Source organism: Phascolarctos cinereus, unplaced genomic scaffold, assembly GCF_003287225.1.
Source record: "Phascolarctos cinereus isolate Bilbo 61053 unplaced genomic scaffold, phaCin_HiC Scaffold_4;HRSCAF=312, whole genome shotgun sequence".
In the NCBI taxonomy this organism is placed as follows: Eukaryota; Metazoa; Chordata; class Mammalia; order Diprotodontia; family Phascolarctidae; genus Phascolarctos; species Phascolarctos cinereus.
The window spans coordinates 501,425,028-501,438,755 of NW_027555847.1; the positions used below are offsets into that span (position 1 = coordinate 501,425,028).

The 13,728-nt window shown below is 37.7% G+C and overlaps 1 protein-coding gene across 2 annotated transcripts in view; it reads right to left on the reverse strand.

Annotated features, from left to right (window-relative positions):
* TTC39C (tetratricopeptide repeat domain 39C) overlaps positions 1-13,728 on the reverse strand; it is a 109,694-nt gene that overhangs the window by 56,660 nt on the left and 39,306 nt on the right. For both annotated transcript variants that reach the window (XM_020968683.2, XM_020968682.2), the window contains exons 4-5: positions 10,262-10,376; positions 2,965-3,313 (exon numbers count right to left, since the gene is read on the reverse strand). In XM_020968683.2, the coding sequence (XP_020824342.1) occupies positions 2,965-3,313; positions 10,262-10,376 (464 nt within the window). The remainder of the gene's footprint in view (positions 1-2,964; positions 3,314-10,261; positions 10,377-13,728) is intronic.

Sequence of the window (13,728 nt, forward strand, 5' to 3'; positions counted from 1 at the left end):
GAAACATTTCTATTTCCTGGGTCATTTAAAAATGGTAGGCAGAGAGTCAAGTCAAACAAACAGCTAGTCAAAATTCAAACAATTATTTACTTGTAAATTGAATGCAAACAAAAGTACAATGTAAATGAAATCAACACACAAATTAAAAACCTTAACCTTTCAAACAGAGGCTTCAGTTTCCACATCTGTACAATGTGATGCTTTCCAACTCTAAATCTGAGATCCTATGTACTTTTAGCCCCTTGAAATAAGAGAATTACCAAGTCTTTTCCACTTTTTCCAGTGGGCATATAATTTGCCTTTTTCACAACAAAGTCAGTTAATTATACTTATGGTATAATAAACAAATACACTTTGATATCAATAGTAATAGATGTTACTAAGATATAACTCACAAAGGTTAGTGGTACAGACCTCAGAACTTGACATTGATAATTGAACATTACAAGCTACAGCCTTAAATTACAATGAGTGGATTAAAGTACACAAAATGATCTGGAAAAAAAAAGATAGAACCTTTTCCTCACTATTCTAAAACTTAATCATAAATTACACCTAGCTATTGGTTGGAATGGATGATTATAATACAATAAGCTTTTAAAAATTCAGTAAAATCGTTACATGAGATTGATAAAGCCAATATGACATATTAAAATAACTGCTATTTTATTGCTTATAAGGAATTATCATCATTTAATATAATCTAACAAAACACCTGTTTGAATGAATAAATAAAAGTGATGAATAACTGGCATGGCAATCACAAGTAAATGAGCATGTCCAGTAATTGGTCACATTTCTATAGCACTTTACATATGTAAAATACTTTTCTCACAATAGTGGGAAGAAAGTAGTGCAAGTATTAGTATCCCCACTGAACCTATAGAGAAACAGAGGCACAGAGAGGTTAACACTTGCGTTAGCTGAATGGCGGGGTTGGGACTTGACTCAAGTCTTCTCACTCCAAGTCCACTAAGATCTCCCACTTTCCACAAAATTCTAGAAGTTTTGGTCTGTTCTCTTAAGAAAAACGAGTATCTCTCTGACAATTGTTTTTATACTATTAGCTTGTTTATTCAGTCAATGCAAAGGACTATTCAGATATGGGATAGGATGAGTTCATTAAATCTTCAAAATCAATGGGGTCCACAGGAATAATGAGACAAGCAAAAAGAGTAGGTGCCATTTTGAGCTGCCTAGCTTCCAGGAATAAGAAGGTACTGCTGTGTTCTGCCCTCATCAGGTCACACTTGGAATACTGTGCTCAATTCTGGGCACCTCAGTTTAGGAAGGACATTGTCACGTTGGAGAAGAGAGCAACTGGATGGTGAAGGGCCTTCAGTTCATGTCACATAAGGACCAGGCGAAAGGACTGGGGATGTTAACCCAGAGAAGAAAAAGTCTGAGGAATGTGATAGCTCTATTCAGCATCTATCAAGTGGAAAAGAAATCACACTCTCTTTAGCTAAGCCTGGAGGTAAGAACCAGAAGCAATGGTTGGAAGCTACAAAGAAAATCCAGTCTCAGCGGCAGCAAAAATGGAACCATCAAAGTTATTCAAAAGTGGACCGGGCTGCCTCAGAGGTGGGGGGTTCCTCCTCACTGGAGGTTCTGATGCAGAGACAGGATAACCACTTGGTTTTATCCAGGACAAATGACATCAGGGAATCCTCTCAGGTATGGCCTGGGCCAGGAGACTGCTAAGGTTCCTTCCAACTCAAATTTAGTGAATGAAAGTCTATAGTTTCTATTATTTTCACAGGACCGCAATGGTAGATACTTTTCAAAACGATAACAAAATAGGGATGATTTCACTGGCACGTGCAGAAGCTCCTTTTATCAACACAAATCTGGCCCTTTCTCTCAACTTCTAGTCTCAGAGAGTTGCACAGATATAAGAATGTCACACTGTGTTGCATAGCTCATAGAAAGGATAAATGATTTGCCTGGAGTCACACATATAGTTATATATCAGAGACAAACCTTGAACCCAGATCTACCCGGCTCCAAGGCCAGTTCTAATCACTACAACATGTAAATAAATATGAATCTTGAATAAGAGAGCAAATTCTCATGCATGTCAGTCAGTGAACAAGCATTATTAAGCACTTACTAGGTGCCAGGCACTGTACTTATATCAAAGATTCAGAAAGTTCTCCTTTGATAGCATCGCCCTATCTGAGGGATTTGACAGGTAAAGGTAAAGTGTAACTCCAGAAAGAAGTTCTCTTGTATCATTATTTTAGATCAACTGACAGTCAATTTCCCAAAGACAATCTCCAATGATGTCACTGGTGCCTACCATGGAATTAAGAGACTTTCCTAATAACCTTTTGTTCTAGCTGGAGAGAAGCATCTCCTCCACCCACCTGTTCAAGCACTCGTGTTTCCATTTATTGCACCAACAGAACAAAATAATATGGCTGAGTCTGACTGATGTGTAAAATGTTGATCATACTTATGACACCAGCTCAGTGATAAATGTAACACAGAACTAGGTTTCCAAACATTTAAAATCTCTGTAAGTACAGAATTCTTAGGAACATATAAAAATGTATAATGAATTTTCACAATTTCAAACCCAAATCAGTATTTGTACAACTCCAAAAAGCATTTGAAATTGTAAAATGAAAGGTTGTTTTAGATGGCCTCTAGGGTGGTGGTACCTTTCCAGCTCCAAGTCTCTGATTTTATGATTCCTTCACTTAACCAGATTAAAATGCAATTAAAATTCTCGTTAGAATGTTAAGAGAATGGATGGTCTAACTAAAATTCTACATTACAGTATCATCCTCCAATAGAATAAAAAGCCACCAATGATGTGACAAGTTTTATAAGGCATCACATTGTGTCAAACAACGGATTGTTTTACCTGCTGTTTCCTTTAAAGTCTCATCTTTGATTGTAGTTTACTTACTTTCAACACTACAATATCTACCAAAGCATTGCAATATAGCTACTCACGTAGCTAAAGGAGCCTTCATGTCCTTACTTTCACTTGCATACATCAATGAAGAAAGGCCTTGCAGTCGGTCTCCAGGAAAACCCAGCAGGTTGATGATTTTGAGAAGGTTTGGGGGCACCATGGATATACAAAGATGAAATAGTCCATATCCAAAGCTAACAGCCCCTTTCAGTCTATTTAGAGATTCCTCTGACACTCCTTCCACAGCAACATGATTATCATTTGCAGCATCTGAGGGTTCTTCAGTTAGCTTTTTCTGACACAGTTCCTGCAGGGCATTGATGTCTATGTAGCACTTACTGTAGATTTTCCAGGCTTTTCTAAGGATCCATCCACCTTTTATGTATGCTAAGGAGAAAAAAGGGAAAAAATGGGTTTTTGGAGTATAAATTACCATATTCTGAATATGAGCAGTTATGAGAATTTTCAGTATTGCATATTTACAGCCAACATGAAAACCAGGCCAATTTTTAAGAGGGAATGGCATGGAGTCCAAATTTCATATGAAGACTATCCAGAGATTTTAATTTTAAATATTAAAATACAGCAGATTCCAAATTTCATATGAAGATCATCCTAAGTTTTTCACTTTAAATATTAAAATAGAGTCAAAATTCCATATGCAATCATTTAAATGGTTGGTGAACAATCTAAGTTGTTGGTTTGATGCTTTTTTTCAGTCTACAATATCAGTGTCTTTTCACACACCCCTATGACTATATGTATGCCACACACAGAGCTCCCATCCAAAAAGGATGTCCAGTGACAAGAGGGTCCTAGGAATAAGCTCTTCTCCTACCATATTTTCAAGGTTCCCCCATTATTTTTTTGCTACATCCTTTACTTTACCAGAATGTAGCTCAAAACATGGGCCACCAAGAAAGCAAAAAAAATAAAAACAGGTCCACAACACATCACATCACCCAGAGGTGTGCTTTCGGCCTGGGCCCTTCCCCAACAATATTTTTACAAGTAGATTAAAGAAGGCAATTTGGCTTTTAAAGTCTGACTATGATGATCACTTCTATACCACAAATTCAAGGAAGAGTATGTCTCTGTAAGGAATGTCAGTGGTAGTTGTGGAGCAAATGTATATGCTATCCTCATCTGTAAAGTTGTAGCTAGCAAAAATGTACACACTACAGATTTGTGATTACTTGAAAATAGAGGGAGAAAGATGAAAGCAATGCTTTGGACAAGGAGAGGCAAAAAAATACTTTCAAGTTTCAGGAAGTTTGGTTTTTTTCTTAAGAATTCAGGTCACCAAGAACAGATGAGAGAACTGGGGTTATATTTCATTTGAAGATACCAATGTTCACTAACCAATGATTATTATGTCTCCTGTGGGGGTCAATATTAACAATATAGCCAGTCTAAAAGTTATAGGTTATTGATGGATGATGGTCTTTTTAGAAAAAAATTTACAAAAAAATACTTCAAATTGATACAGCACTTTGAGGTTCACAATGCACTTTCCTCACAACACTGTGAAGCACATAATGCAAGTATTATTATTCCCACTTTGCAGGAGAGGAAAATAAGTCCAGTGACTTGCCCATGGTCACACAATGATTAAGTGGTGGGGCTGGGATTCAATCTAGGTCTCTTGATTCTAAGTCTAATGCTCTTTTTTTTTTTTAACCACTACTATGTGTCAGAAGGAAGCAGGAAAAGAGATAAATGGGCTCACAGAGCATTAGTTTTTTTTTTCCTCCTTAATGAAAGCACCAAATAAAAATAAACATAGAAAGTATGGACAAAATAATGTAACACTTCTGCAACCTAAAAAAAGCAGATCTCAAAATGCTAGCAGTCACAAGTACATACAAATGAGAAAGATGATTAAAAGGTGGCAGAAGATTGGCAAATAAGAAACAAATCTGAAATTAAAAAAACACTTGAAAATGTGAAAGGATGAGCTACAAATAAAATGGCTGAACCTGAGAACTTGTAAAAACCTAAAATTGTTAGACAAAACAACCAATTGCTGAGTGAGAACTATGCAAACTGCATTTAGTACTGAGGTTGTAAAGAAGTTTTGTGCCCTCAAAGAGTTAACAACTGAGAAGACACAAATGCACATGAAACTAAAAATGAACAACGCAAAACAGTAAATAACTGCTAATTACACTGGATTGCTAAAATTGCCAACAAACACTGGCATACTTGTGACACTGCCCCAACCAGTGTCATTTTGCAATAACATGATGATATAACTGCCCCCTTCCATAAACCATTCTGACATCTTCAGGCTCCTTGGTCTTCCCTGGTTCTTGCTCCAGTTCCTGTTCTCCACTCCCGCCTACCAGTAAATCAACAGTCAACAAGCATTTATTAAGTGCTTACTATGTGCCAAACACTGCTAAGAACTGAGAATGAGTAGAAAGAACAAGTCTCTGCCTTCAAGGAGCTCACATTCTTATGGGGGAAGATAACATCTAAAACCTAAAAGGGAGCTGAAAAGCAGAGGAGGTGACAGAGACTGGGACACACAGGAGCCTGGTGAGAGGGCATGGTATAAAAAGTCTACAGTGCTGCCTGTAAAGGAAGGAGCCATGGTTGGCCTGGATGCCTTAAATGGAAAAGGAAGTGAAGAGGAATAAGCATTTATTAAGTACCTACTATGTGACAGGCACTGTGGGAAGTGCTTTACAAATATTATCTCATTGGAAGTTCTGGGAGGAAACATCCAATCAGGGGGAGAGGCCTCTGGGGGAGAGGGTACTTCCAAGGTGTGAATTCCATGGCTGAAGTTGAGGCTTCAGGGTGAAAGGCTGGGTCTAGAGGGCAGCCTACAGAGGACTACAGCTCATTACCATTCTGATAGACCACCTGAACCACTGTAATATTACTAACTTTAATGTCATGTTTTCGTGAAGCCAATCAATGATGTTATCAGGCTAACATGGTGTGCTCCTAGGTGTTTAGAGGTACATGTTGGAAAGTAGTACAAAATTAGGTTAGAGAAAGGGTGGGTCCAGAGTATAGAGAATTTTGAAAGTCAGGCAGAAGAATATGTTCTTGATATTGTAGGAAAAAGCCAACATTGGCCTCTAAACAGAAAAGGGACATAACAAAAAGAATGTTTACGGACAATTATTTCACAGCAATATTCAAGACAGAATGGAAGGGGACAAAAGAAGTCAGATAGGAAGTTTGCTAAAATAATTCCACCTGGAAGTAATAAGAGCCCAGACAAGTTGTAGAAGCAGTAGGAATACTACTCTGCCCCACCCCAAAAAGGGAAACCTCACCTTTGTGCATATTTCATAGAGCTCTCTTTAAAAAAAAAAAGTAAAGTCCACTTTAAAATAAAAATGAAATAAATACAGCTTATTATAGAATCTGACACCATAATTTTTTGTTACTTGAAAACACATAAAGATAACAAAATTCCACAAATTTTACTGCTCTCAACTGTAGGCTAGTAAACAGAACGCTAAATTTAGATCTAAGAATTTAAGACAAAGAACTGGTTTCAATGAAATTCAAAATAAATTTTTTTTCATTTAAAGGAACATTTTATTCTTACTATTTATGGCAGTACCTAAGTACAATTTGGGGCTAAGATAACCTTACTGCAGTGCTTCCATAATTATGACTCTATAAAATTCTAAACACAGCTAAGCTCAGCCAGATGGAGACTGAGGGAACCTCAGACCAGTCTCAGTTTGTACTGCATATTCAATATTACTGCAGGTTACAGAGTAAAACTTGTAAGGCCAGTTGTCTGCAGCAATGCAGTCAATGATGTCACACTCACAACGCAGCAGCAGTGAGGGAACGGCAATAATCTGTCTCCCCTACACACACACACACACACACACACACACACACACACACACACACACACACACACACACTCTCTCTCTCTCTCCTTCTCTGTCTCTCTCTCTTTCTCTCTCACATTCTGTTCTCCTCTCTTAATGATGAGATGTCCCTCTGAAATGTCACATTCAATCAATCAGTCACTCAGCTCCTGAAAGTCTGTACCAGTGGAATGACTCATTGGCACAAACAGAAAACCACAGGCAATCTGTCTAATTGGAATAAAGTTACAGTCCAAACTAGCTAGGCAGCAGGATTGGGGTCTCTGTCTCCACAAAGGGATCTTTCACCCTTTGACTCTTTTGTGGTAATGGGTAGAGGGTTTAGTTGTGAAAAAAACATATCAAGATACATCGACATTTCCCAAAACTAAATTTTTATGGTGACTGAACGGGATGGAGGGTGGGGAGTGGGAAAGTAGGGGACAAGATGATGCATTTCCATTGGTGAACAGGTATACTACTGCTACCACTACCATGAATAATAACCTCAGTCCTTGGCACATTGTAGGCATTTAATAAATATTTATAGATTGATTACTAATATAATTAGCATTTATATAATGCTTCAAGGGTTTGCAAAGCACTTTACATATGCTATCTCATTTGAGATAAACAACAACCCTGTGAGGAAGACGCTATCATTAACCTCATTTTACAGATGAGGAAACTGAGGCTAAGAGAGAGTAAGTCACTTGCCCAGGGCCACATAGCTACTAAGTGTCTGAGGCAGGATTCAAACTCAGGTCTTTCTGCCTCCAGAAAAACATCTAGCTGCCTACACTACAAATACTATTTGTATTTGTGTCCTAGTATGCTTACCACAGCAGAAGTAACATAGGTCTTCCTCCAAATGCTCTCTACCCACATTATAGGATAAGTAGATGAAGTAGTTTTTTGGCTGGCTGGTAGCAAACTTATTTCCCTACACTCTTCAATGTCCCCTGGCCAATAGGTTTCTTTGGAACCAATCCCTACCATGGATCGCCTGCTCCTGCCCAAGATCCAACATTACAAGAAACTAAGTTTGTCCTTGCATGGTACAATGCAAAGAGAACAGGTGCCCTAAGCTCCAGTCCTCACTCTGTCCCTAATTACCATAAGCCTTTCAATTTAGTTCTGGAGCTCTGACCTCTTTATTCTTCCACCTGAGACCCAGTCCATCACACTCTTCCCTGGCCACATCGTCCCCACACCTACCCCCTCTTCTCAGGTAGGGTTTGGGTCTCCTAACAATTGTGAAACCCTCCCCACACCCCATGTCCCATAACTGTCCTCACACCCCAGAGACCGACTCCTTCCACAAGAGCCAAGGAACCATAAAGAAGGGAAGGCAACCTTGGATGTAAGGCTACTCAGTCAGAGGTCACCAGGTTTTGTATTTCTATTTTGTATTCGTTATTTCCATCTCTCCCAGATGAAAAATAACAACAATAAATAAAAACAACTAAGCTGTGTGATCTTGAGCAATAAAGATAACAATACATTACTTCTCTGTAACCCCACAAGATTGTCATAAAAATGTTTTTAAAAATATATAAGGTACAAAAGTGTTAGTGGATATTATTACTACTATTCTGGCCATATGGTCCTCTTATCCCACTACCTACTGCTCATCTCCTTGCCTGGTGGCCATGCCGCCTTGTCCAAGAAGGCTGGTAACATGTTCCATACCTCCCTAGCTTGCATGCCCCTCCAGAGAAGGGAGGAACATCTATAACAAACCTGAATATTGACTACTTCTCATAGGAAAAAACGTCCATTCAAAAAACACCTAGGAAAAAGATCCCCAAATGCAAAATCAACATAGAAGACAATAAAATGGTAGCCCAGTGGGCCACTGAAAGGCAAGTTAAGCACATTTCTATTCTGCATATTGCTGCTTTGAAATATATGTGAAGCCACTCAGCAGAAAGCTATTTTTGTTGGAATCTGAGAACGTCTCGTCTGTCACAATTTCACTTCAACATGCATACGAGAAAGAACCAGGCAGGTAACAATGTCAAAACTGCAAAGACTAAGTATAACTCAAATAAACTGATCCTGCAAAAAAACCAGGATTGACGAAATAATTAACTCATGCTTCAACTTCTGTCTAAAAGTAGCTTTCTTTCCAAGGGGTTTTTAAGTATCAGAAAGAAAAATAAGGAAGGCTTACAAGCTTAGTATGAGATCCCTACAGAAGTAAACTTTAGTGTCCTGTTTTTGAACAAAGAATTCCAGATAAACTCTACTATTCTTTCATTTCTGATGCACTATAGTGGGTAAAAGAAAATGATTAATTTTTAATAATAGTATTGTACTATTCCCTTTTTGCAGCCCAGTGCAGCATCCATGTCTTCTGATTAGTAGGCCTTTCATCAGACAAGTATTCAATGTCCATACCAATAAGTTACTAGAAGAGATTTGGGATGATGAAAATGAAAAGATCTAACATGGATAGATTGTATCCACGTTAGTGAAATGTCAAAGCTTTACTGTATTAACATATTAGAACTCAAGTAAAAGTCATATTTAATTTTAACTTGACCCAGTTAGAAACCAAACATCTTTGATTTTTCAAATAACATATGAAAATTACTTTAAAACATTGTATGATGAGGAAAGTTTGTACCTGAACTAAGTGGCAAAATATCTTTCACAATTTTAAAATAAAATTTAGTTTTAGATTTTTCTTCTCAAAGAGTTTTTGCCTATTAATAAGTTTTTACTAGTAGTATTAGATAAGCCTTTACAATGAATATCTGAATAAGTAATTTGTTTTGCTAAATTCAGACATTATTTTCTGGTTAGAAAATCAGATTCTATTGAATGGGTAAAGGGAAGAAGCAACATAACTTTTCTATGAGCAAACAAAAAAGAAATGTGTTTACATTTTTAAAATGAAGATTAAAATGGTCTTCAATCAAGGAAACTACATTATTAGTAATGTCTTTTTTTCAGCCTTCAAAATCTGTATTCAAAAGATAGAGCTCCAACCAGTAATTTCTCATTTTAAGGTTCATAACACCGGACTGGTTCCCACACAGAAATGAAGTATGAAACAGAAGACAATGGTGAACTAGACGACAATGGCCATCTCCACTTTCATCACCAATATGAAGTGACTGTCTTAATAAAGGAGTAACAAATCCTTTAATTAATTAATCCTTAATAAAAGGATATGTTCTATGAAGTTTGGATTCAGACAAAGGGCTGCACTTCAGGGCCTCGAGGCCACAGGTTCCCTACCCCTGGTAAACATTGCTGAGACAAAAGGATGAAGCAGAGACATACTCCTCCTCCTCCTCCTACTGCCAAGTATTTGCTTGTGTGTTTGGGTTACCTTTCTTTAAGTAGTAAGTGATAACAAGAAGCATCTGGTACCCTACATTTTCAGACGCTGAAATAGGTGACCTAAAATATAAGAGTCCTGTTGATAATTTACCCACTGAAATGGAGTAAAATGTTAAAAATGTTTCAGCATTACCTGACAACTCTTGTTTCACAAAAGAAAGTACAGCCAAGTAAACCTGACAGTCAGCTATAATTATTTGCCTCTGAAGTCGATCAACCATAGATGGTGCAGATTTTCGAGCATCAACCTGTTTGAATAATGCAAAAAAGGAAAGGAAATGTCATAATAGAACATAAAATTAGCAATCCTATACTCTACCTGTTTGAGATATCTTTTCTTTTACTGAATGAAACAATTCCAAAATTAGGATTGTGAAACATAATTGCTCAAACATATGTCATAATTTAACAGTGTTTTAGATTTTACAGTTCCATTGACATGACCTGTTATTTTAAGAGTTGCCTATGGAACATTTAGCCAAATTTATAAAATTAGAATGAAATATCTCAAAACATTATGAAACTAAAAGTGAATTTTAAGAACCTATTCAAGTCTGCATATCTTTCTTTACCTTGTTTATAAGAATAAATTTTTATTAATGTTTGGTTTTTTGTTATTTTCCCCATGTTCCAAACCCTTAGTGCCCCACCTCTTAAAGACGGGGAACAGAGTTACTCCTTATATGTCTCTTTGGGGTCAAGCTTAATCATTCTAATGTTGCAGTTTTCAGTTTCTTTACGTTTTTGTTAAACAATCAATTCTCGTTTACACAAAGTTAATAGAGGGAAATGATGGCACAAATTAATATAAAGAGTAAAGAATCGAAAAGTTAGTTTGAAATATTTGCTATCCTAATTATGTCTTCTTTAGGCTTATACTAAAGTCAGTTTATGATCCCACAGCAATCTGGCTCGTGGTGGCTAAGAGGTTGGAAAGTATGTACAGTTGGAGTGGAAATACCTAGGAATTTAATGGATGATTGATTAAAAAAAGAAAACAAAAACAAAAAACAAAAAACAAAACCAGCCTAGCCTTAAAACTGGAGAACTCACAAAGGGAAATGAATGCTTAGTTGAAAGTAAAATTCACCCTCTCTCCTCTATGTACTTTTAGGAAGGCAGGGAGGAGCAGAAGCAGCCCTTACAACTTAGATCCACCCCTCCACAAAGTCCTACTCCACTGTCTACTCATCTTGAGGCAGAGGGGAGGGACCTGATGTTTTTGAAGGCTCTGCCAGTGGAACACAAGCTCCCAGCAGGTTGACTAACGCTGAAAGGGATTATGAGGACCTGTGGGCAGGAGACAGTAGAGTAGGATAGTTGACAAAGTGCTGAAACTGTAGTGAGGAAGAACTGAGTTCAAATCCTGCCTAAGACATGTAAAAGCTGTGTGAATGCGAGCAAGTCATTTAACCACTCTCAGCCTCAGTTTTCTCATCTGTAAAATGGGAATAATAGCGTCTACTTCTCCAGGTTGTTATGAGGATCAAATGATATACATTAAGTGTTTTACAAACCGTAAGGCACTATATAAATGCCTGTATATTAGCCACCATAATAATAGTAATAGTAATAATAACAGTAACAAGACGTAGGATTTATATAGCCCCATGTGCCAGCCACTGTGCTAAGAGCTTTATGAATACTATCTCATCTGATCCTCCTAACAAGCATCATCTCATTGTGCTTCTTTGACAGGACACGAGGAATAGGGCTTAATGATCAAAATGGCTGGTGTGACTAACATTACCTTTTCCTTCTATTCTCAGAGGCTCTACCTGTCTCTCTCCTTTCTTTTCTTTAATTAATAGGTTTTTGGGACCTCCACCCTCCCTAAGCTTAGACACAGAAGGGTCTGTTTCCCAAATGAAAGAAGGAGCTGGCCTGAGGGCCAGTTTAGAAGAAACTTAAGCTGTAGGCTCCAACTTGGTTCTTGGAGAGACTGCCCCATACCTTTAACCACACTGACTGTGCTGGGAAAGCAGGAGAAAAGGGCTTGGGCCACAGTGGCCCAAGTGGCCACAAAGTTCTACAGAAGCAAACTAATATTTTAACAAGCTGCTTTGTAAAACAAACAACCAAAAAACCCACGTCATTGTAGACATTTGGGTTCCGCCCAGCACCCCTCAAAACTGCCCTATAACAAAAAGAAAAAAGGGTAGAGGTAATAGTCCTCTCATTGTCACCCACCCTATAATATGGGGGGAAAAATCGTTACTAATTCCTGCTGCAGTTTGAAGGGCAAATTTTCTTCTATCAAAATTTTCTTCTATCTGTGGTTTCTTAGATGTCATAAGACAAGATGTGAGGAGTCTGTCTGACCAATATAAAAGTTAGTGATCAGACACTGAATTTTAAAAGGTGTGGAGATTAGCTTCTCCCCCAAAATAATCCTATTCTAATAACCCTTTTGTTGTGGTGTTGACCTGGGTTCTTGAAGGTTTATGTCAGGAGAATGCAGGAGTGCAAGTTGTAGCAGATTTATGGTACTGAAAAAGCTTTTGAGCATGAGCCCTGAAGGTTCTCAGAACCATCTTGGCTCCCAAGTAAGGCTCATTACCAGAATACTAGCCACTAGGTAGGTGATAATTTATTTGTTTATTTTGGCTACAGCAACTCATGAAATGGACAAAAATGAAAAAAATAATGCTTCTCAACCTTATGGTACCCTGTGTTTCTGTAGTGATGACAGCAGAACAGCGGTATAAAGGTGCTAAAAATTACACACACTTCTTAAACTGTCAGAAAACATTAAGGAGTGACCTTTGCTCAACAATTAACAAGCTTCCACATTACTGAAGACTAGTGTAATGGAAAGAGCACTAAACCTAGAATCAGATGACCTGGGCTCAAGTCTTGACTCTGTCAATGACTAGTTATGTGATCGGGGCAAGTCACAAATTCTAAGCCTCAGTATCTGCATCTATAAAATGGAAATAAAAATACTCACTTTACCTAGTTCACAGGGTTACAAAGAGAAAGTAGCTTGTAAAACTGTAAAGCACTACATAAATTCAAGCTTTGATACACCCAAATGATCTACAGAATCAAAGAAAATGAAATTTAATAGAAATAACAGCTCTTTCAAAGATTACCAATAATTTCAACTGCTAAATTTGATTATTTTTTCTCAGTTCTTATCTCATGCAATTTTTTTATACCACTGACTACCATCTAATCCTGGAAATCCTCTCTTCCCTTGGCTTCCATGATACTGCTCTTTATGTGGTTCTCTATCTGTATGATTGATCTTTCTTTGGTCTCCTTTGCTAAAAAATCACCATCCAATTCCCATCCTCAAAGCGCTGTCCTGGGCCATGCTTTTTTTTCTTCCTCTACACCATGGGGATCTTGTCCTAAATCCTAGGTTCTATCCCTTCACTTTATGTTTTTTGGATACCTCTCCTGGGACATCAAGCTAAACATGTCAAAAATTAAACTTATGGTCCCCTCCCCCAACACTCACTTTCTCCAAACCTCCTCGTTTGTATTGAGATTACTAACACCCTCCTATTCACCTATTCATACCTGGAAATCTTCCTTCTCTCTTAGCCTTGATATGCAAATCACTTGCTAAATAAATCGGATCAGTTCTACCAA